The 25,515-nt window shown below is 40.7% G+C and overlaps 2 protein-coding genes across 2 annotated transcripts; both read right to left on the reverse strand.

Moving 5' to 3' along the window:
* Positions 1–339: 339 nt before the first annotated feature.
* Positions 340–5,429, reverse strand: LOC108669940 (homeobox protein HMX3-like; the record flags this gene model as incomplete). The annotated part of the gene is made up of 3 exons (XM_018157386.1): positions 5,270–5,429; positions 1,347–1,514; positions 340–506 (listed from the first exon to the last, which is right to left on the reverse strand). Coding segments are annotated over exons 1-3 (495 nt in total), but the record flags the coding sequence as incomplete, so codon positions are not given.
* Positions 5,430–6,902: 1,473 nt separating this feature from the next.
* On the reverse strand, positions 6,903–25,191 carry LOC108669941 (homeobox protein HMX3). The gene is made up of 6 exons (XM_018157387.2): positions 24,342–25,191; positions 21,303–21,586; positions 10,958–11,125; positions 10,596–10,612; positions 10,245–10,418; positions 6,903–9,483 (listed from the first exon to the last, which is right to left on the reverse strand). The coding sequence occupies exons 1-6, from the start codon at positions 24,857–24,859 to the stop codon at positions 9,172–9,174; spliced, it is 1,473 nt and encodes a 490-aa protein (XP_018012876.2). The 5' UTR covers positions 24,860–25,191; the 3' UTR covers positions 6,903–9,171.
* Between the last annotated feature and the right edge of the window lie 324 nt (positions 25,192–25,515).

The raw sequence follows: 25,515 nt of genomic DNA on the forward strand, positions 1-25,515 counted from the left end.
TTGTGTAACCAACCCTCACCTTGTAAACTGTAACGAACTATTTAATTTTGCTGCCATTAAATTTGATTTCTTCATACAGAGTTGTTATTCGAGCCAGTCAATAGACGCACATTCGTTGTTAAACAGTGCAGCTAAATCTCAAGGAAACTAATAGTAGTGTAGCGAGTGTTGCAATGGCTCACCTGGGTCTCGGTGAGGTGTAGCCAATGTTGCACTAGCTCACATGTTCCAAATAGAGGCATGTGGTGCAGATCTTGCTATAAATGGTCCTAATGGAGGCATGAGGTTGATAGCTCACCTGTGTCTCTGTGAGGTGTAGCCAATATTGCAATAGCTCACCTGTGTCTCTGTGAGGTGTAGGGAGGCAGCTAGGCCAGCTCGTTCAGAGGAGGAGAGGTAGCGCTTCATATCAAAGGTGCTCTCGAGCTGGAAGACCTGCGAGCGTGAGAACACCGTGCGCGTCTTTTTCTTGCGCCTCTTGCGCTCATCGTCGCCTTCGTCGCCGCCTGCGCACGTCAAATGTAGGGGATGCGTGTTATTTGACGTTTAAACGCACTATTTGACATGTAAGCGTGTTATTTGACCTGTGAGTCATTTAACGTGTAAGCGTACTATTAAACATGTAATCGTATTATTTGACGTGTGAGTTATTGACGTGTAAGTGTGTTATTTGACGTGCGAGTCATTTTATGTGTAACCGTACTATTGACATATAAGCGTGTTATTTGACGTGTGAGTTATTTGACGTGTATTATACAAATAAGCGAGTTTTGGGTATGTGCGTGCGTTTTTATACGTGTAAGAGTGTTATCCACCGATTAAGCGTTTATTCGTGTAGTTGTCGTACATGTTGTTCTTATGGTTTTTGCCACAGTCTCGGCCTGCACACACGCGCAAGCACATATCCGTGTCGCCACAACTAAAAACTTCCGTTCATACTTCGGTTGATACGTTGCTAAATTACCTTACCAAACGCGGATTAAGTAACGTGTCTGAAATAGCAAGAAACATATTTGAGGCGGCTTCATATCAGATAGTGTGTTATTTTAGTGTTTATGTTGTAGATGTTTTGCTATAGTCGTGCTGGTATACTGATACTAATGTCAAGGTTTGTGCCTGATATTATCACGATTAGTGGGGTGTGGTGGGGCTCACTGGGGCTTAGAGAAGAAGCTTAATTACGTGGGTGTGGTGGGGCTCACTGGGGCTTAGAGAAGAAGCTTAATTATGTACATGGGTGTGGTGGGGATCACTGGGGCTAAGAGAAGAACCTTAATTATGTGGGTGTGGTGGGGCTCACTGGGGTTTTGCTGTGGTGGTGCTAACGTGGTTGTATTTAGGCTAACCTTGGTTGTTGGTTGCGTCGCTAGGGGAGGCGCAGTCATCCCTGGATTGGGTCTGCAAGCCTGGGGATGCTGGGGGTGATGGGGAGCGTGGAGTGGGTGAGGGGGAGCGGGAGCGCACCACTTCAATGTGGGAGTTGGGGCTGAGACACATCCCCGATCCCGGGGAACCTGGTGGGCAAGAGAGTTCAACCGTCAGTGAGGATTTTGTTCATTTTATAGGATATTGTTTACTATTTTATATCAATGTAAAGATATTAGACCTATTTAGATTGCTTAAAGTTATATTAAACATAGACAACGCGGTGATTAACTTATTGTGTTCCAGTTCGGGTTTTCTGTTAAATCCTTCCAGAATTTTGCAGTATTTTACAGAGTTTCTCCAAAGATTCCGACAAAGACACGCTGAGTCTAACATGGTAAAATTGGCGAACATAGACTTTTTGTTGCTGGAACGTAGTTAACAATACTCATGTTATTGTTAACAACACGTACTTAATAATACTCACCGTAGTCAAATACAATACTCATGTAAGTTTCAAAACTGTTTTAACTGCAGAGAAGCTGACAGTAAATAGAAAATGTCAGTTGACACTGGATCGCTTGAGCCGCCCATATAACTCCGCCAGACAGATTATGGGACAAAGATCTGTCAGAGATCAAGTTGCAAACTCGTCCATTTGACGGACNCACTCTGCAACAAATAACATCACTCATCATCACTCTACATCACACATCATCACTCTGCAACAAATAACATTACTCATCATCACTCTGCAACAAATAACATCACTCATCATCACTCTACATCACTCATCATCACTCTGCAACAAATAACATCACTCATCATCACTCTGCAACAAATAACATCACTCATCATCACTCTACATCACACATCATCACTCTGCAACAAATAACATTACTCATCATCACTCTGCAATAAATAACATCACTCATCATCACTCTACATCACTCATCATCACTCTGCAACAAATAACATCACTCAGCACCACTCTGCAACAAATAACATCACTCATCATCACTCTACATCACACATCATCACTCTGCAACAAATAACATTACTCATCATCACTCTGCAACAAATAACGTCACTCATGTATAGTTACACTCCGCTCCTCTAGTGAAGCGACGCTGATGTATGGGGCACGCACCGCATTCATGTTGAATGGAAGGCTATTGCGTGAATGGAGCTGCTGTCTAGGCCTATTAAATGTACCACAAAAGCTGCCCACCCTCAAGAATAGAGGCCTATATAGGCCTGCTGTCTCAAGTGTTTGCCCTTTTATTCTGCTGCGGCTCACAGTTTCTGCCAAGACTTAGCACGTTCCTGACACATTTTTTCTGCATTTCTCCAGCGTTACTGACATTTTTCAGGCATTTCTGACTAATTCGTGTGCATTTTTCATTTCAAAGCGCTTTCACACAAAATTTTTTCCATTTATGTTCGTTCTGTTTTCTTACGCATAACATATGAAAAATATGATTCAAAATCTATGACACCCACGAGCTGCTGTGCCGTCAGGTTCTGTACAGTCACTCGATAAAAAATGTTCATTCACGGCGCAGTGACACCCACGAGCTGCTGTGCCGACAGGTTCTGTACAGTCACTCTATAACAAAAGTTTATCCACGGCGCAGTGACACCCACGTTTGACGTTGCAATAAAGTTTCTTCGCTACATTGAAATAAATTTGATACTGCATATCACATTCTTTACTTGATTTTCAAGTTTTCCTCTTCCTTCTTTGCCACAAACCTCTTTACCAATGAACTTTTTCCTGCTGCCGTTTCTTCCGAGTCATTCAATCCAATAACCTCTTTTTTCACCATATTTTTCACCGTGAATCTTATCTTTTTTCTCTTTCACCAACCTTATTTTCATTGATTTTTTTCCACTGACGTTCCCCGTGAATTCCGCTGTTTAAATCCTGTTCCTCCAATCGTTCTTTACTCTTTTNCTGGAATTACTTTGCTGAATATAATTTATAATTCCTTTGGTTATTCATATGAACTGAAACCCTATCACATTTTTTACGCTTACCTTACAGTTAACCGGAAATCGAAACTGTTTCCTGTCAAGTGGTTGAAAGAAGTTCACTTGTATACAACGCTGTCAACCTACACCTCACATCTTCGCCACTGTCACGTGGTTGACAGATGGTCATCTATATATGTACAACGCGGTCAGCTTTTACCTCACGACCATCAAAAACCTCGCTAATTTCAAGCAATACCTAAAATTAAACGCTTGTGATGGGCAGCCTTGTTGCCACTTATTCGCTTGGTTGCGCTCCACGAGTCCCGGATCATCTCTTCCGCCAAGTGCATGCGGTCCATGAGAACGTCTTTCCGGAACTTGTCCACCGCCCACCGGCCTCTATTTCTGAGGCAGGGACTGATCAAATTCCCATAGAGGAAGCCTGCTAATCTGCTGATGCTTCTTAACCACCCAAACACGCCTTGTCTTGCCTTGTAACTTGAGCCCCTCCACACCGCTAATAACCTTAATATCAATTACTGCTCTTCGTTCAAGCTGCCCACAATTGTTAGGGCCTATATAATGCAAACCTGGCCTCCTGAACATTGGGGGCGGAGTAGCTATACTCCTTATACAATATACATATTACAGTTCTGCTTCCATTTCTAAACTTGTGATGATTCCTTCGGTCGGCTCAAAATATTAATAGTTGTAGTAGTTGAACAATTGATTAGAAAAATAGAAATGGGTTTGATTTCTTCACATACACATACCACCTTTTCTTTTTTACTAAAGGTAAAAAATTCTTGGCTAAATTGAACAAAAATCACAAATATTTGTCGAATTCGAATGAAATTTATATTCTTGACGGAATATTATTTGTATGTATCGCTATACCATAATATTGATTTTTTTTTACTCAAGTTATTCTGGCTTTTAACTGCTGTCTTCAAAGCGGTATGCGTATTCACCGTTGGAGCTTTGCGACTGTCTTACGCTGTTGGACGGCCGAGTATGACGACCTAGCTCGTGCATTTTAATTAATCCAAAAACTCTCGTGGAAACTTTTCTTTGTCTCTAAAACCACCGACCCACCGGTCATTAACAGCGTATGTCGAGCCCCGGCACACCAAGCACATCATAGATGTATGACATCTCTTATTTCTCATTTAACGGGAAGGTGACAAGGGTATAGTTGTGTAATGTATGGTCCAGTATGGATTTGATTTAACAGTTAGCCGCTGTGATATATGGAGTGTGTAGCAACAGTTGTTGATCGTCGGCTGGTGCATCTTACGTTTGGCAGTAAGCATTTTATGCAAGTTTAAACTAACCGAATAAAATCTTTCCTGATCAAGATGATGTTCTCGCAGGCAAGTACACCGCGGGTCAGCCATCATTGCAAGCTGGAATCTGCTTCAGGTGTGAGATATCGATGATCTGGCTTAAGGATGCATATAATTCATCCTAGAGATCTATTGTACCTGAAAATTATCAGTGATCCATCCTGATGATCTCAGTGCTGATGATCGTAGTCTTTCCATACGAGGTTTTGAAAAAGATCTGCCTCTACATAATTAAATGTGGACGCCGGCAATGTGGCGGTCGATTTAAGGAGGCCTTGATGAGTCTGGAACACAAAAAAACAGTGCTGGAATTACTTTGCTGAATATAATATATAATTCCTTTGGTTATTCATATGAACTGAAACCCTATCACATTTCTTACGCTCACCTTACAGTTAACCGGAAAATCTAAACTGTTTCCTGTCAAGTGGTTGACAGATGATAATTTATAGTCTAAGCTGTCAACTCGATCCTACCTCGTAACATCGTCCCTGTCAAGCAGTTGACAGATGATCATTTATATACAACGCGGTCAGCTTTTACCTCACGACTATCCAAACCTCGCTAATTTCAAGCAATACCTAAAATTAAACGCTTGTGATGGGCAGCCTTGTTGCCACTTATTCGCTTGGTTGCGCTCCACGAGTCCCGGATCATCTCTTCCGCCAAGTGCATGCGGTCCATGAGAACGTCTTTCCGGAACTTGTCCACCGCCCACCGGCCTCTATTNCCCTGTGCCATGCTGAGCAGACAGCTGCGCCTGCCACGCCTGCATGTATTGTATCTATGCGCCTATTATAATTTTGTATCCCTGCCTTGCCTACATTGTATCTTTTTGCTTGCCCCGCCTATATTTATCGCTGTGCCTGCACGTGATACTCATTATAATCTTTGATCCTTCAAATCGTCCATTTCCAAGCATCATTTTCTCTTTCTTTCGTCCCTTTTTTGCGATGGCAAACGCTCAGTTATTTTAGTTTTTACTAATAATCGGCCGATTTCTCAATATTGGGGCATTCAATAGTTACACCAGAGATATAATAATTAAGTAATAATATAATTATATTAATAGTATCTATTTCCGCCTATTTGACTGTCGTACTCAGCTCTATCTCAATTATTGTGCGTAACGCGTTGGCAACGCAAGTATTCTTTCAGCGCCGCGTTCAAGATAAGATTACGTGCTGCAGATGACGCAGCAACAGAGTGAAGCTGAGCACCACAGGCCTATTTAGGAGGCCTCATACTTATACCTGCCTCAGATGCCTCGCAAGCCTGCCTCGAAGGCCTCACAGGCCTGCCTAGGAGGCCTCTCAGTGGCCTCACTGATTATCGCCTCTTCAATTCTTAACACGTTGTTGACTACGTTTGCTTCATCTAGTACTATTATTACATTTTTGTACTGTTTTCAAACAGGGTTTCCACAGGGTCATTTTTTCCGGACAAATTCCGTGATTTAGTTCTTGTCAATTGCGTTCGCCGGCTAAAATTTATGATAGGGGTACTCCCTAATTGAATTTTAAATACTGTAAAAAGAAAATGACTGGAATTTTTATAGTGGAACCTACAAATAAACTAGTATGTTTTGAGTTATCGGCATTTTTTGGCCTTTTTTGTTCTCGGATTTGGCCGATTTTAACCAATCTGAATTATGTACCACTACGTCCTGGAGAAATACATTTCGTGGTACGCATATGTACCACTTCGGAACTGCAACGGCAGTTCTGCCTGGGACCGCTTGAGATAATGTTGATTGCGGTGCTGAGGCTGTGTCATAATAAGCTGCAACTTGTTCCTTCCATGTGCTATTCTTTCGCTGCAATATGTTAACGATGCTGTAAGTTGTGTACTGTACTGCAATGCTGTACCACTGCGTGCAACTGTCGCTATTGTACTACAGTTCATGACAGTACAGCAGGCTATACACGAGTCCAGAGATTCATTGTAGCCAAAAAGATGATATTTAAAAATACTTTTACTTACGCATCTTAATGTGAAAGCAACACGAGGAAATTAATTACTTTTGATGGCAGTTGAAAGTTTTTTAGTTTCTACAGAACAATTTAATGCATCAATCGTGATTTCAGCCCTCAAAATTGAATGAGGTTGGCCCACACAAGGGCTAATGTACCTCGCTATTTGGACATATTATCCCTCATTTCTTTGAGTATGCCTAGAAAATAAAGAATAGAAGGATAATAAAATAAATTGAGATATTGACACATATAATTGGCTGAGTTAACTTTGTACACTGCAAGGAGGCCCTCTAACAATAACTTATACATACATGTTGTTACATCCCCCACATCAACCCATGTGCAAATTATGCTCCCAGATGATAAACGTACATATCTTCAGCGTGCACACAAGGTGAACCTACATGACATTCAATCCACACACATACACACACACACACACATGAATGTAACCAGCGCACGCACATTCCATTCACACACACTCAGCTACACACTGTCGAAACACACTCGTTCAATTATCACACAAATGTTTGATCCACTCATACACGTTATGCCTAGTAAATTTAAATTTTGTTTACCGAAAACGTTTCAGAGGCCAGCCACATCATAAGTCAAAAAGTATAAAGTATGTTAAAAGTTTTTAGGGTGCCTACTAGTAGTATCATCAACAGAACGACCAAATTTACACATAAGATATGAAAACATGTAAATAACTAGATGAAGCTGGTCTCATAAACTTTTTCTAATGAAAATCTGATGAATTTACTTCACATTTGCTATATAAATACTCAGGTGATTTTTGGTGTAGGCAATTGAATACAAATAATCGGATTCAGCAATATTAATTCAGCAGTGTTTTAAATTTTTCCAGTCTCGCTTAACTCTTTATTCTGTAGTTTCTGTAAAGAAGACTTTTTCTTTCATCTTGACTCATTTATTGCAAGTGAACTCAAATAATGCAGGGGCCAAGTTCATAACGTGAAATCTCCTCTATTTTTATTAAGTAATTTAAATTTTATTTAAAACTGAATAAGATTATCAAGAGGATCTTATATAGTCCTTGTCTTATGTGGCATTGCTGCACTGCTATTGTTCAGTTCACATCATACCAATTACAGCTTGTGATGTAATAATAGAAGTTCATTTTATAAATACATACGTTTTTACAAAGGAATTCCTAATCAATAACACATCATTGGTTTGTAATTGGTTGTCCTTTTATCAGAGGTATTATCTACATTTTTTGTGGAAAGACGTCCAATTCAAACAAGCTGTCTATTCGATGAAATATTCAACACTATTTACACGCATTTGACGCACAAAAGAATATCTGTAACACTTCAGTCTTTGGTTTACTCATATTTACATCTTGTATTCCTCGTACCTAACTTGCCATACACGATCTCCTCGATCTTGTACGTGGATGAGACGCTGGCGCTTGAGCAGCGCTTCAATCTTGGCAAACTTGTCGGTGGTTTGGAATTTATACGTATTCCGTACAATCAAAGCTGTTGGCATTCCTTCCCATATGTCTTCGTAAAACATGGTAATGTGATCGTATATCATGTGATGATTATATATACGTAATAAAGCAATAATTATTTACTGATTTTTGATTCGCCGAAGAGTATTAAATATTGCAAATAAGTTTTAATTTGTTTTACTCCCTGAATTTAGATTACACTTGATAATACAATCGGCTATAATAGTGACGCGATCTTGAACCAACTGGAGATAAATTCACACGATAGTCTCGAGTTCTATAATGAGTGCAATCTACCATTCCTTGTTTGCAATTGTCAGATTTGGTATAAAAAAGGTCAAGCTTGCTGTTAAGTTGGTGGGAAGGCTAATGTTCGAGTTCTCTATACCTCATACACATTAAAAGTATGTAGGCTGAGAAACGATGAAGGTAAATGTAGGTAGGTAAATTCTACCAAAAGTTAAATTCGTCTACTAGAGAAAAATAATATAAAAATTTTTGTAAGAAATATTCTCTGGTCTTAAACGAAACGTGCATGAAATAATAAATTCAGCCCAACAACAGGTTCTTGGGCGTGTGGTGTTTTTGCATGTGAAGCGTCATCCATCGTCCAGTAACATCGTTTTCAGTTGTCGGCTCGTAATTAAACGGCCATAACTTTGAAAGAAAATGAAAATGCGTTTCTGTCACATGACAGAAACGACGTTTGGCATCAGGAATGGGAAATCATACCTTCATTAAATTATTCGTTAATTCTAATACATCATTTGAATCAATGCCAGAGAATAATTGCTCTTCTTTATTTAAATTTTTCGGATTTATCTTCTTCATTTGTGAGTGACAAACTTTTCGTTGAAGAATACCTTTGCTTCACTTAAGTCAACGCTGAATGAACAGTAGCTACCTAATTTATTTACAAACCTGAAAAGAAGAGTACTGTGTACAAAATCTCAATATTTATGGAGGTTGACACACGCTGATAAATAACAAATCTATTCTTATAACAAAAATAATGGAACTACATCTAAACTAACGAAGCGAGTGTAGGTCTGACTGGAGTCGGGGTCTGAACGCTACTGGCGGGGTAGCTGGACGATGTGACGGAGGGATAATAGAGGGGATAGTGCGATAAAGATGGCGGAGGTGGGGGCGGTTGTAAGGACGAATTAACGCTGATGGATGATTGTTCGCTGGTGGGTTGGTGTTGTGATCCCTCATGGTAGAGGATTGGTACGCGCACCAGCCGCTGAGCAGCGTGGGCCATGTTAGCCGCCTCCAGCTCCGCGGCCAACTGCCGCTTCCATTTGTTGCGACGGTTCTGGAACCAGATCTTCACCTGCATGTGGACAATTACAGTCTTTTACTTAATTTCTTGGTCCTAAGATCCAAACTTTTGTAATTTTGCTAGTGCAATTTCACATGCCCATTATGAGTTATACTGTTTTACTTAATTCATTGTTACTTAATTTCTTGCTCTTCAGTTTGAAACTTTTGTAATTTTGCTGGTGTAATTTCACATGCCCGTAGTGGGTTATACTTTTTACTTAATTCATTGACTTTTTTTGGAAGAGTGAAATTTTAAAATTTTGGTGAAACCTAAGCTTCAACTGCACACATACATTTGGGTTCGTCTGCTTGTGCATTCATCCCTTCGCCTATTCAATTAAAATTCAACTCCAAGTCTACGGACGTTAGTATTTGATTTCTTCATACAGAGTTGTTATTCGAGCCTGTAAATGGACGCGTATTCCTTTCTTAAATAGTACCAGTCAATAGACGCACATTCGTTGTTAAACAGTACAGCTAAATCTCAGTGAAATTAATCGTGCAGCCAATGTTGCAATAGCTCACCTGGGTCTCGGCGAGGTGTAGCGAATGTTGCAATTGCTTACCTGGGTCTCTGTGAGGTGTAGCGAATGTTGCTATAGCCCACCTGGGTCTCGGTGAGGTGTAGCGAATGTTGCAATTGCTTACCTGGGTCTCTGTGATTTGTAGCCAGTGTTGCAATAGCCCACCTGGGTCTCTGTGAGGTGTAGCCAGTGTTGCAATAGCCCACCTGGGTCTCTGTGAGGTGTAGCGAATGTTGCAATAGCTCACCTGGGTCTCTGTGAGGTGTAGGGAGGCGGCAAGGCCAGCACGTTCAGAAGAGGAGAGGTAGCGCTTCATATCAAAGGTGCTCTCGAGCTGGAAGACCTGCGAGCGTGAGAACACCGTGCGCGTCTTTTTCTTGCGCCTCTTGCGTCTTGCGCTCATCGTCGCCTTCGTCGCCGCCTGCGCACGTCAGATGTAGGGGATGCGTGTTATTTGACGTGTGACTCATTTGACGTGTATTTGACAAATGAGCGTGTTTTGGGTGTATGCGAGCGTTTTTATACGCGGAAGCGTGTTGTCCATCGAGTAAGCGTTTATACATGTTTTTGCAAGCACGTTACGTTGTGTGGTTTGTGCCTTGCCCCAGTCTCGACCTGAAAACACGCTTATGCGCACATTCGTTTTGCCACAACCAAAATATTTTGTTCATAATAGGGTTGGCACGTCGCTAAATTCTGACCAAACGCGGATTAAGTAACATGTCTGAGTTAGCAAGAAACATATCTGACGTGAGTGCATATCAGATAGTGTGTTATGTTAGAGTTGATGGTGACGTTGTGACGCTATTGTCGTGCTGGTACACTGACACTAACGTCAAGGTTTGTGCCTGATATAAACGCGACTAGTGGGGTGTGGTGACTGGTGGGGCTCACTGGGGCTTAGAGAAGAACCTTAATTATGTGGGTGTGGTGGGGCTCACTTGTTGTAGTTAGGCTCACCTTGGTTATTGGTTGCGTCGCTGGGGGAGGCGCAGTCGTCTCTTGATTGGGGCTGCAAGCCTGGGGATGCTGGGGGTGATGGGGAGCGTGGAGTGGGTGAGGGGGAGCGGGAGCGCACCACTTCAATGTGGGAGTTGGGGCTGAGACACATCCCCGATCCCGGGGAACCTGGTGGGCAAGAGAGTTCAACCGTCAGTGAGGATTTTGTTCATTTTATAGGATATTGTTTACTATTTTATATCAATGTAAAGATATTAGACCTATTTAGATTGCTTAAAGTTATATTAAACATAGACAACGCGGTGATTAACCTATTGTGGTCCAGTTCGGGTTCACTGTTGAATCCTTAAATAATTTAGCAGAATTTTACAGCATTTCTCCAAAGATTTCGACAAAGACAGGCTGAGTCTTACTTGGTAAATTTGGTAAATGGGGGCTTTTTGTTGCTTGAGCGTAGCTAATAGTACTCATGTTATTGTTAACAACACGTACTTAATAATACTCACCGTAGTCAAATACAATACTCATGTAAGTTTCAAAACTGTTTTAACTGCAGAGAAGCTGACAGTAAATAGAAAATGTCAGTTGACACTGGATCGCTTGAGCCGCCCATATAACTCCGCCAGACAGATTATGGGACAAAGATCTGTCAGAGATCAAGTTGCAAACTCGTCCATTTGACGGACGATCTTTTCAGGGCATCAGCAGGTGCCAGAATTCCTGTGTCAACATAAAGCCGCACGTCGACTGGCTGTCAACGGACGCAAGTCTTCTTAAGATTCGCCAATAAAAGATAGAATTGCGGAACTTTTTTAGATTTTTTGCCGTAAATGTAGAGACCTTCGAGAGGAAGAAAAAGGGCGCTTCGAAATTCGCGATATTGAAAAAGAAGCATGCCATATTACTCGTCCAGACTATTTGCCATTGACTGCATGTCTTGTGCAATCTGCAACGTTGGTAAGATGTTGTGCTGTCTTGTGCAATCTGCAACGTAGGTATGATGTTGTGCTGTCTTGTGCAATCTGCAACGTAGGTATGATGTTGTGATGTCTTGTGCAATCTGCAACGTAGGTATGATGTTGTGCTGTCTTGTGCAATCTGCAACGTAGGTACGATGTTGTGCTGTATTGTACTGTTGTACAATCTGCAACGTAAGTACGATGTTGTGCTGTCTTGTACAATCTGCAACGTCACTGAGATGTCCTAACGTTTTTAGGCTCATGGGAGACTTAAGGCTTTGACACGAGTTAATTGACAAGATTTAACTTGTCTAACATTGGTAGTCAATAGTCAGTAACACTCTACAACAAATAACATCACTCATCATCACTTTGCAACAAATACATCACTCTGCAACAAAAGACATCTCTCATTATCACTCTGCAACAAATGACATCGCTAATCATCACTCTGCAACAAATAACATCACACATCATCACTCTGCAACAAATAACATCGCACATCATCACTCTGCAACAAATAACATCGCACATCATCACTCTGCAACAAATAACATCGCTCAGAACCACTCTGCAACAAATAACATCACACATCATCACTCTGCAACAAAAGACATCTCTCATTATCACTCTGCAACAAATGACATCGCTAATCATCACTCTGCAACAAATAACATCACACGTCATCACTTTGCAACAAATAACATCACACAGCATCACTCTGCAACAAATAACATCACACATCATCATTCTGCAACAAATAACATCACACATCATCACTTTGCAACAAATAACATCACACATCATCACTCTGCAACAAATAACATAACTCAGCACCACTCTGCATCAAATAACATCACTCATCATCACTCTGCAACAAATAACATCACTCTGCAACAAATGATATCACTCTGCAACAAATAACATCACTCTGCAACAAATGACATTGCTCATCATCACTTTGCAACAAATAACATCACACAACATCACTCTGCAACAAATAACATCACTAAGCACCACTCTGCAACAAATAACATCACTCAACATCACTCATCAACAAATAACATCATTCACCATCACTTATGTATAGTTACACTCCGCTCCTCTAGTGAAGAGACGCTGATGTATGGGGCACGCACCGCATTCATGTTGAATGGAAGGCTATTGCGTGAATGGAGCTGCTGTCTAGGCCTATTAAATGTTTTATATTATATTATATTATATCATATTATATTATGTAATTGTAGTAATTTTGTTAGTGATTACAATAGGGTTCGTTAAATTTGTCATTTCCGTTTTGATTCACCACCGATGACTTCGCAAATAAATGTTTACTGATTTGTCATTGCTATGTGATCCACCACAGAGGTAATTACAAGGATTGTTTATCGTGTTCATCTTCAGTGTTAATATAGTGGTAGCCTTCTGTAAATATTGAATATTATTATTTATATTAGTTTATCATTGTGTGTTATATTCATTTGTTAGTGTTGCGTTAATACGAGTCCTTAATTTGTATTTATTTGTTTTTTTTCAGCTCCGCTCCGAAGCTAAGACATGATTAGGAATTAATAGGCAAGGGCTAGAAAGACGCATGGTTTATAGTTTTGTAATTTGTTTTCTTGTATTTATCGTTCATTTATTATTATAGTTCTTTGTTCGTCAGTTTTCATTCATCCTTTATTTGCGATCATTGGCCAAGTGTTCGGGTTCAGAGAATGTTTATTTATTGATTAGTCCCCAACAATTTCCTCGTAAAAACTGTGTATTTCGCGAACTTTCAATATGTGTTTCTTACCGTCATTGACATAGAATTTCCAACTTGATGCTTTGTTCTTCATTTCATGTCTAATAGTTTGTTTCTAATAAGACCTACCATTTGTCTTGCGTCGCGCCTCATTGGTATGAATAAATATGCGGGATCTAATTCACTACTGTTTTAATTTATTATAATAATTGTATCGCTTATTATAAAATTATTATTCCTATCATGCATATTGTAAATTTTCGTTCACTCGACATTGTTCCCTCATGTATCCACTTGCCAAGAGCGCCACTCCATCTGTTCCACTTTCCCACGCCCATTCCTGATAGCATTCCTTGTTGACGGCCGCACAGCTCCTGGCATTCCAGCATTCCCAGCTAACCTGCCCTATAAGACGTACGTACCTGTTGCACTGCACTCGAAGGAATAAGTGAGACTATGCCCATATAGAATGATTATTAGGATCATTCCCAGCTAACCTGCCGCAGATATTGATATTACATTCATGTCATTATTAGAGTTAATATTACTTTCATGTCATACATAGAATGAGATATTCTATAGGACCATTCCCAGCTAACCTGCCCTATAAGACGTACGTACCTGTTGCACTGCACTCGGAGGAATAAGTGGGACTATGTCCATATAGTGATACACCTGTGTGGGTCAACCCGGCCCTGTTTGGCCCGACAAAAAAACGTTCAGTGCTACTTACATCATACATCATACAAGTGCGTCACTACTTGGATAATATGACACATTTATTGTTTTGAGTGCGCGCTTGCTCCTACATGATGGTTAATAGCGCCCGCCATAATTCTCCAAACTTAATATGACTGGCAGGTCTTACGTCACAACTACTGCATAATCAATTGCATCAAAATATCCCTATATGACAACGACTTTTAGTACAAGTAAAAACGTCCGAAAAGCAATAATTAGAATAATTATTAATTAGACACAACCGCAATAAGAGCGACAGCATCATAACAGTTGCATTACAAGTAGCAGCAGCAACATTTACACCACGTTATAAATATGCGGTAACATGCACAACAACAACAGTAAAAATCTATACGATATGTTTCGAATCATCGCTTGATTTATGAGTTTGATCGGAGACCAGCTCATATCAAGAGTTCCTGATTGTATTATCTATTTCGGATATATAATTACTGTTATTTTAATACTCGTGCCATAGCTTGCTATGGTCTCGAAACAGGAATAAGCATTAGAAAAGTATGGTAATCACATAAACACAATGCGGAATATTTGTGTCTACGCATATTTCATATTCTTGCTAATCAATTTACAAGCCAACAGATGATTGATGTCTCAGAAAAAGGATGAGAATTGCGGTTAATATTTTTACTTCAGTCACCCTAGAAGCTGCTAGACCCAGCAGCTTGCATGTAAATAATTCACTGGTAGCTATTAAGCTCGTCTCTGTTTACAGGCTCGTCCCAAACGCCCTTTCGACGACTGTCACCATAAAAAAGTTCCTCTCTTTAGCCCCAATTACGAACAATGGCTGGTTTATAGAGCACGTCGAGTTTTGCTTTACATCAGCTAACGGGCGCTGCATTATTGAGCTTTGGGTTCAATAAAGACAGGGGCTTAATAAAGACAGGGGCTTGATTTGGACAGTAAAGACGGCATCTCACCGTTTGCGGTTACAGTCTTTGTGTTAGAGCCCTCCTGTGTAGCTGCCATTGAGCGGCACACATTGAGACTCACTCGTACACAGCGTAAGTCTTTAATGCGCACATGAAGTCTTTAAAGCGAGCAGGGTATATGCCAGCAGGGTCTTTCGGCGTAAAATAAACTGCTCTTGACTGAAACTGCGTCATCACAATAAACTGCATGTTTCGGCGTAAGATATACTGCTCATGTAGCTCCTACGCGGGGTTTGGTGGTCTTGTGAGTACAATTGAAGTCTTGCCCTCGTATCGAGTATCATTTTTTGGCCATAAATGCCCAAACTTTATCTCTTAACTGTGTTTACAATACGAGAGAAGGGTAAGATGATTGATTTGTGGATGATTTTACTGCAGACGTTTCTCAGTCAACATTAAATGAGTTAATTAGGTAATAGTAATCAACGTCAGTTAATTATTGCTGATTGTGGAAGTGTAGGAATATCCGCCTAATCATCTTCTCTTGATAACATCTTAATAAACGTTTGAGCACCCTCCATTAACTTCAAAGTTTTCTCAAGGAATCTAACTATCACAAAAAATATGCACTCAATTCCTTCTCGGCTTTTGGAGGCCTTTTTCGGTCTTAGATGCACTGGAGCGAGCTCGGTCCTTTGTTTGATGGCAATATTTCTACGGCACTTTAATTAAGCCACCAACCACTTAAGCTTCATTGTTGCTGCCGTTCTCTGTCGCTGCGAGCTTTTCCGTGATGAACTCGAACAGGCTTCCATCGTCCGTTTTTCATCTCCTATCTCGCTGTGCCCAACACTTTTACAAACCCTAGCGTTTTTACAAACCAACTGTTCATTATTGCCTGTAAATTTGGATGCTGGAAATGTTCCTATTGTGAACTCGAGCAAACTCCTATCGTTTGTCTCTTATATCTCGCTGTACAACTGTCAAGCATGAAACAACTGTTCATCAGCATTTGCTGTAAATTCTGACGCCAGAAATGTTCCCATGGTGAACTCGAGCAAGCTTCCGTCCATCAGTTCCATTTCTACCACCAGCCAGGACCATATTCTTGGGCAGTCCTCACCACCCGCTGCTCACTGTCGCTCTGGACTTCTGTCAACGTCCGTTTGTGCGCTGAGGCGTGAAGGTACTCCGTGCTACATGCAAGCAACTTCACAGTGTGTCTCGCCGGGCTCGTCTCTTCGTCATCTGATCGGACTCGTCTGTTCATCAGTTGGTCGGACTTGTCTCTTCGTGAATTGGTCGGGCTCGTCTCATCGTGATTTGTTCGGGCTTGTCTCTTCGTCAGTTGGTCGGGCTTGTCTCTACATCAATTGATAGGACTCGTCTCTTCGTCAGTTTATCAGGCTCGTCTCTTCGTCAGTTGTTCGGACTCGTCTCTTCATGAGTTGGTCGGTGCGTCCGACAGACCGACCGTATGTTAGCGCCATTAGCAGGATTGAATGACGCCGTTGTTCCGCCCGCCCGCCATTGTCCGATGTGATCGCGAAGGTGGGGAAACTTTGGCTCGTGGGGGACAGCGAGGAGAAAGTCAAAGATTGCTTTTCTATTCCAGTGGCAGGAATATTGTGTTGAGAATATCGATATTATTGCTTGGAGGTCTGAGCAGCGACCTGTGGAGCGATTCAGTGAGTAGATGGCTGCAGGATTAAGCGATTGGCCGATGACAGGATTAATTGATTGACCTGTGCAAGGATTAGGTGATTAGCAAGCGACAGGATTAGGTGATGGACAAATGACAGGATAGGCGTGTTGCCACCGGCAAGATAAATTGATTGGCCCAGTGGTATGATTAAGTAATTAACCGGTGCGGCCAGTAAGTGGGTGTGAGGTCAGTGACAGGATAAAGCAAGCAGTCAGTAAATGAGATTCAGTAACGGCCACTAAACGAGATTCGATGAACGGTCAATAAATAAAATATCCAGAATTGTGTCCTCTTCGCAAGACTGAGACAAGCTACTTTTGAAAGCTAAATTAATATCCAAAAAATCAAAAGCCGCTCACTTAATTTGTTCTCGTTGAGTGGCAGACGCGAGAATAACCATTGCAGCGACAGGAAAACCGCATGACAAAATGGTTGCCGACATCCCAATGAAAGCCACAAGTTTGACGGACTCACAAAAACCGGAATGAGACTATTAAGAGCTATGAGCTGCGTGGGAACTGCAGGGGCGCAGCCATAGCCGCTTGATCTGCATGGTATATCGTGGTGCTGCCCATGGTCAGGGTTGGGGCCTTGAACGAAGTGGTCGCGATGGTTGAATAAAGTCATTTTTATGTCAAGTGGAGTATTTGATTGTATCAAATGTGCATCTAATAATCTAATGTGTAAAAATTGTAACCTTAAGACCGCAGGTAAATCTCGAGAAATCATTGAAGTCAAAATTATTGCTGAGAAGGTTCCCATTAAAATTATTATTACGCTCGTTATATTATCTGAATTGCGTAGCTTTTGGCAGCGCATCGTAAGCCTAGGCCTATCAGAAATAAAGAGCAGGACGAGCAAGGCGTGACTTGGGGCTGTAACGATACCGACGCAGCTCACACGCTTCAAACGGCCTATGTGCTAAACTGTATTGCGCCTACGCATGCCATCATGCGCTGGATCTTTCTCTTACTATACGCCTACGCTATTTCAGATATGAAGCACACGGCCTAGATGGGCAGTCGAGAATTTATGTTATTATACTCCAAGTCTTTTTATGATGTTAGGTACAAGTCCTTAGCGATCATACGGGTAATACACTCCTTGTTATCCTTATTATATTACGCCCTCGATCGTTGATCTAGCGTATACGCTTTATCGATACCATTAGCTTGAATTCATAAAATATACGGTACGGTAGCACTTATAAGCATATGCGGTACTTCCATTTATAAGCATATACGGTACGGTAGCACTTATAAGCTTATACGGTACTTCCATTTCTACGCGCAATTACGCTTGCTCATTCACCGCTATATATACTGTATACGCACACCCTCGTCCATCTTTTCGCTCGTTCAATATAACGAGTTTTGCTCCACACTGTCACCTTCGTCGACTCTATTCGTTCACGATCATTTTTGAGCAGTGTGACCATTTTTGAGCAGTGTTGTGTTATTACACAACAAGTTTTTGATCATACGTAGTGGAGGCTCATTTCTATCAAGCTCATTAATTCTTCTGATCATTTGTAGGAACTTCGTGTAATAAATATCCAACAGCTGCCCATTACCACATAAGGTCTTCCAAAGTATTATCCCAGTTATCACCAAATATAATTTGCCGACATCAGCGCAGTTACTGCCTAATATCATTTTGCTTTGTCGCGATGTTTTAAAGTGCTCAGTGCTGGTCTTTGAAGCGTCACCCCTCGATCAGCGTAATGAAGATCACTTCCCTCTATTGCTAAAACTCTGACCACTCCAATCGGCGACAGCCCACTTCTCTCGATGGCGTGTTTTTCTTACCCTCTGTACTTCTGTCACTCCAAATCTGCGTGTTTGTTTGTATGTTTCTGTCCATCTGGCTTTTGATGTTTGTTGTATGTTTCTGTTTCATTGCCTGTATTTCGTTAAATGAAGGTCTCGTAGAATGACTGCCGATTGATTGGTATTCTTGTCTTTTTTACGTTTTTTTTTCTTTGGTTCTACCCATTTTGCTATCTAAAGTCTATCCTCCTTCCTTCGATTTTATACTACCTTAACTCCTCATACCATCCTCTTTTAAACCGTTTGCTCCCCTTCTTTCAGTTGCTCGCTCCCCTCCTGCAACTCATTTTTTTTCTTTTTACCTCATAGTTATTTCTCTTTCATTTAGTATATCCTTCCTCATTGCCCCATTTGTCACTCGTAAGCCTCTCTAATATCCATTCTTTGACCATCTTCTTTTATTTTTCCCCACTGCTCCATTCAAGAGAAACTTGGACGCAGCTTCCAATCACTGTCTCATCGACTTGATTGGTTGGTTTGAAGCCGCTTCTTTCAGACTCAAGTCGCTCTTCTCATCTCAGTCATGAAGCAGAAGTGATTGTCTTTAATGATTTCATCGCTTACATTGTTTTCAATAGCCAACCATTAATTTTCACTCAAGCAGCCATAGGCTCTGGCAAATTTACACAAATATTTATTTTTGTCGGACAGTGCCGACGGAAGCGTGCAGTAATGACTAGCCGGCATTGACCTAGACATCAAAATGAGACTCATTATAACTTAGTACTAAATTACCGACAGTTTGACGGGTAAAGTGACGGTAAAATTACCGAAAGAGCGGCGAATATTTTGCCAGACAGACTGACACACATCAGGGGTGGCCTGGCGCTGTCAAAGGTGGCAAGTTTTGAGCTTGGCCACAAAGGCGTCGAGGCGTCCAGTGAATCTGTCTAAAATGGAGAGCTTTGAGCCGCGGCCAAAAGTGCTGATGGTTTTTGCCGGACTTTGAATGAGACGGCGGCGCGGCCACCAGCAGATTACATCTCGTGCTCCTGCCGGAGGTGAGGGGACGCTAGCGCTTCCATGTGAGAGAAGGGAGTGAGTGTGTTATTGCGTGCATGAACATGAATGTGTTCGTGCGTGAGATGGATGTGTTCGAGTGTGTGTGGAGATGCACGTGTCTAAAATGTGTGCATGAAGGCATACTCACTGCTCAGTTGTATTCCTATTGCTGCTTGACCTGAGCACAGCGGTATACTGATGCTGCTTAACCTGAGCGCAGCCGTATCCTAACGTTACTTGACCAGAGCGACAGCTGTATTCCTATTTTTGCTTGACCCGAGAGCAGCTGCATCTCAACACTGTCTAAAATGAACGCTGCTGTATCCTAACGCTGATTGGCCAGAGCGACAGCTGTGTTCCTATTGCTGCTTGGCCAGAGTGACAGCTGTATTCCTTGCTGCTTGGCCAGAGTGACAGTTGTGTTCCTTGCTGTATGGCCAGAGCGACAGCTGTGTTCCTAACGCTGTTTGATCAGTTACAGCTGCACAGGAGCAGCCGTCGCGAGTGGGACGGCAGCAAGTAACAGATGAGGCCGGCGCAACAGGCCAGGCTTCCGAGGCTCTAATTTGTCTGTGAGGCGCACGACGGCTGGACGTCTGATTTGAGTCCGTTTGATGTGAGAGGCTTGAAGTGGGGCCCATTCACGAGAACCCCTCACTCATTCATGTGTCCCCACACTCCTTTATGTGTTCCCTCACTCCTTCATGTGTCCCCTCACTCCTTCGTGTGTTCCCTCACTCCTTCATGTGTTCTCTTATTCCTTCATGTGTTCCCTCACTCATTCATGTGATCCCTCACTCCTTCATGTGTCCTCTCACTCCCTTATGTGTTCCCTCACTCCTTCAGTCTTTCATGTGTCTGTCAAGAGTACAACATAGCAGCCAAGACTATGACAATGCATCGTTTACAGAGCTACCGAGTCTGCAAGGCGCCTTGCAGTGCTGGCGGATGCTTAGCACGTTGCTACAGCAAGCATTTTATTCATAACATACACATAAACCACTAATTCTGGTCTACTACGGCCAGTAGGATTCTTTGCAACATTGTGTTTCATATACTATGATACTATATGATATAATACCATTATACTTTATACCATAACACGTTAAGTGCGCGACGACCCACGGGTGGGTGGCAGGGTCTTTTTTTCCGGATAAATTCCGCGATTTAGTTTTTTTTCAATTGCGTTTGTAGACGAAAATTTATGATGGCAGTACTGCCTCATTAAAATATAAAATGTACGAAAAAAGGAAAATTTAATTTTTGCACCTAAACCTACAAATTTACTAGTATTTTTTGAATTATAGGCCTTTTTAGCAGCGGACTTGGCCATTTTTAGGCCAGCTGCCAGCGCTGTGGGTCGTTGCCGCACTTAACGTGATAATACTGTATGGTATAATACTACACGTTTCATAGATTGTGAGCGTTGCATTTTAAGTTTAATTATACATCAAGGGCGCGCCACTAACCTGCAGTTTTGCTCCGGGCGGAGGTAGTGAGTGCCGCCAGGTTGGGGAATGACCATGGGGCTGCAGCTGCATACCATGGCGCCGCTGCTTTCCCCACGCCTCCCAGAGCCCCACTCAGGCTTGTAAGAGGGGAATGCTGCCCCATAACTCCCCCATGAGACCCAAACTGGCCCATAGCCCCATGGGGATGAGTAGGAAGGCCCCCTGAACCCGTGAACTCGGGGTACAGAGAGAGGAGGGGATGTCGGGACGCCGCCAGGGCCATGTGGGACATGAGCCCCAGTCTGTGGAGAGGAGAGTTTTTGTTATTTACTGTAATATAGGCAAAATAGAATTATAGAGTTTAATATAATTGCATGTTATGATGAGAGTGCAGTAGTTGACTATCATAATTTCCATATGACAATTTTGACTCAATTGTAATAGTTGGGTGTTGTGATACGGTTATAATAGTTGAATGTTAAAATTTACATGTAAAAGCTGAGCGTTATGACACCAGTATTGATAATAATCAATCAATTAGAATTCGACGATTCTAATTTAAAACTTAGTCAGATATTATTCCAGAATAGGCAATAATAAGTATTATAGTGAGGTTTCAAATCACTGTCAAAGTTATGAAAATAATTATTATATTCTGTCATCAATCCAGCATTACCATTAATCATTACACTGTCGAATATTTTCCTTTGCTTAATGGCAATGGTTTCTTTGATTGTCGTATATTTTTTACCTGTTGACATGAAAACTTATGGTTTTAAACCATTATTCAGATTCAATCGGATGTAATTACAAGAGGATTTTGGCATATCTTGCGGGAGTGATATTCACATGCTATATTCTAATTCATGCATTAAATTTTAGTATTATATTGTGCTCACTAAAATGAAAAGAAAGTTATTTATGGAGTTTGATGTAATTATAAATTTATGCTCTGTGCCTGAAATTGCCGCCATGACTCTCGACAACTAATTGAAGGTATTTTAGTAATTTTTTTAATATCATTTCATGTGTGGTGAATAGAAAAAAATGTGAATAATAATTATAGATTTGAGTCACATTGTGATCAATGTAACTGCAAATTTATAATGATGAAAATATCAGTGATTTTCTGTTATAAACTTGAGCAGAGAACCTCGAATGGAAGAAACAATAGTTACAAATTCACTTTATTCACAATTGATAAAAATGCATATTTTCAACATATAGTTCAGTTTAAATAACTCGATACAGTGGCTGGTGAAATCTGCAACAAATATAGATATGTGCTAAATTCATATATTGAATTGAAATCAATTTACCGCCGAAAAATCGCTATAAAATGTGCTAACATTGAGTACGTAATGCAATTTTTTCATACAGTTGGTGTCTTTGGTTGTTAGGCATTTCCTGATGCAAAATATACTCTGATTGTGTAACGACTAAATAGTCTCGCATAAAAAAGCCTAGTTTTAAGAAAATTTTTGTGAATTGTGTTGGTTGAAATTAATACATATAACAAACCGGTAGCAATAGATAACGATCATCATTTATTTACTTAAACTGTTGTGTATTTACATTATCTGTTGCCTTAATGGTTCTAATGGTTGAATTCCATATTTTATGCCGCTTGTATTATCGCATCCTGAATGAGGAACAGCGCCTATATGAATAATAGAATCGAAAAAAATAAAATTGTGAATTACAAAAGCCGGATCAGCAACACAGATTTTTCAATGCTATTCAAATAAAATAGAAATTTTACATGGTAAAAATTCAATCCCTGTATTTTACGCTTTTCTGTTATAGATCAAATCCATTTACATTTGTTAGTCGTTAAAAATTTAGAAGAACCGTAATTGGTTCGGTTTCCTCAATCGGGTTCAAAAATTTTACAATAATTCTCTTAAAGAAGCTCGCCTGCTTTTTTCTCTGCTCATAATCGCGTCAAATGAGAAAGGCAGTGACAGAGAGATAGTTAAATGTTGGCATCAGTTACCGTAGACTTTACATGTAAATTTGTCCGTTCGTTCCAAACAAATAGTCTGCCGTAAAATTTCGCAATAAACAAAAAAGGTCTCTACTGATTTGTTACTATTTGGATTCAAATTCATCTCTAATGATGAGTTTGTTTTCTCTTGTTCGAATAATTTGAAAAGTAGGTTTTATTATCAGTGAACTTTATCTTGTATTACATAATGCAAAAATTAAAAGTTAGTATCGTGTTTCCTTGAGCAAAGAAATGAAACATTTTTAAGTAAGGTGAATATCAACTTAGTTGGTTTTCAACGAAGCTGCTATATTCTATTGACAAGGCACAGATATTGAAAGCATTGCAAACAAAAAAATGTTTGTTTTTCACCCATTGTAGTTCACATTAACATTATTTAAAAAAGCTATTCGCCTTCTATTCAAACTCGAAGTAATTAATTTCTTCATAATTTCAACAAATGTTTGGAGAGAAAATGTTGAATTTAATATTATTGTCGGGATGAAAAACGCTTCTATTGTAGAGGTTGTGTCAGGAGGTCAATCCGTCACAGGTTATGTTTGAATCCCGTTAATAACATAGAATGTGAGTTTGATTGCGTAGATCGGACGTTGAAGTTGAAGCAATTATGTTATTTTCTGCGGGAACATCATTATAATGAAGTATGAATTGGTACTCCATTGAGACTCCATAATAAATTAATTAACTGCCATTCATTACAGTGGTGACAAATGCCGTAGTCATTAGTTATCATCCGTTATATTTTTCTGCATCCGCCATCAGTTATTTTGGTAATAAATGCCGTGGAGTCATTAATTTTTACTCGTTATTTTGGGAATAAATATCATACAGACATTAATTTTCATTTATTATTTTGGTAATAAATGCTACTCTAAAAGAAATATCTGAAGCTATACCTCTTGTTAAACAGGACGCTAATTTACCCTCACTGAAATGTATTTTACAATTTTACTAACTTGAATATTATGCGCGGTGTTTTATAACATTTATTTCCTGCTTCTATAAATATTTTCTCTACGCAAGCATTGCGTCCGACATTCGATATTTACCTTGCGGCGATAGCGTCTTGCTGAGCGAGGCTGAGAGGGGAAGCGTCGGGGAAGAGTGCATCCCTCTTGGGGTCATCCCTGCTCAGGATGCTGGAGATGCTGAAGGATTTGTGGGGAGGTGGACTAGAGCATCCTTTTGGCGAAGTAGAGAGACCAGGAGACGGTGTTCTCTGGTGCAGTGGGGAAGAACCTATCCTCATGTGGATGGACGGCGGCGGGGAAATGGCTCGGTGATGCCCTGGTGGGGAATGGGATCGCCGATGTTGGAGGGAAGGGGAGTGTGACCGCCGGTGGATATTAGCTGGGGAATGTGTGTGGGAAGGAGAGTGGGAATGATGGCCGCTAAATGGGGAAGATCTGCAGTGATTTTGCACTGGGGAAGAATGGCTGGGAGGGGATGAAGATCGGTCGAGCTGGCGGGGGGAAGACAACCTAGGCAGATGGTGATGTACTGGGGAAGGGCTTCTACTCCTCAGGGTCAGGCTGGGTAACCCCACTGCGGGGGCTGTGTGAAGCATGACGGTGGAAAAATGTGTTATATTTTTATTTTTGTAGCTGCTATTAATTTTTCGTGAAGCTTCAAAATATTACGGTTGATTCAATTCGTTGTAATGATTACTCGAATTATTTTCGGAGTTCTTCCAATAAACTTAATTCAACAACACCAATTAGCAATCACGGGATCGACTGCTCCTATAACAACATTAACTGAATCTTCCGATCCTGTGGAATTCAAATACTAAACTGAACACCAATCAATCAAGTTTATTTATTACAAGATTACGTCTCACGCTTCAATGATTTCTTTTCACATATTTTTTCTGTAATCAAATGCATTTTTTACGATAAAAATTTCTTAATTACATAATTTAATATGTGATTGTTTTCTTCAATTTTTGATCTATAATTACTGATTTTTCAAACGTTATGTGCACTCCTGCAAACTTGCACTCATTTTCTCGTTCCTTGATTACCGTTCCAGAGTTCCATTTCAATTAAGAACGATGAAGCTTCGTAATTCAATAAAGCGTGACGGTCGAGTTGGTCAGCGTTTTTTTTGCAAGGCTTGATGAAATCAAATTTAAATTAAAATATTGTATCTATCAATTTGAGGCCTTCCCGTTGACTTTGATCATTTCAGTGAAGTTTACGAGATCGGCATTGCATAAGGGCT

Source organism: Hyalella azteca, unplaced genomic scaffold, assembly GCF_000764305.2.
Source record: "Hyalella azteca isolate HAZT.00-mixed unplaced genomic scaffold, Hazt_2.0.2 contig13900, whole genome shotgun sequence".
Lineage (NCBI taxonomy): Eukaryota > Metazoa > Arthropoda > Malacostraca > Amphipoda > Hyalellidae > Hyalella > Hyalella azteca.

Excerpts from the sequence above, each read along its gene's own strand:
- LOC108669941 (XM_018157387.2), bottom strand. The coding sequence starts at position 24,859 with ATGCTTCACACAGCCCCCGCAGTGGGGTTACCCAGCCTGACCCTGAGG. Across the intron at positions 21,587-24,341 it reads CAAGACGCTATCGCCGCAAG|ACTGGGGCTCATGTCCCACA; the intron begins GTAAATATCGAA and ends TCCTCTCCACAG. Across the intron at positions 9,484-10,244 it reads TACACCTCACAGAGACCCAG|GTGAAGATCTGGTTCCAGAA; the intron begins GTGAGCTATTGC and ends GTCCACATGCAG.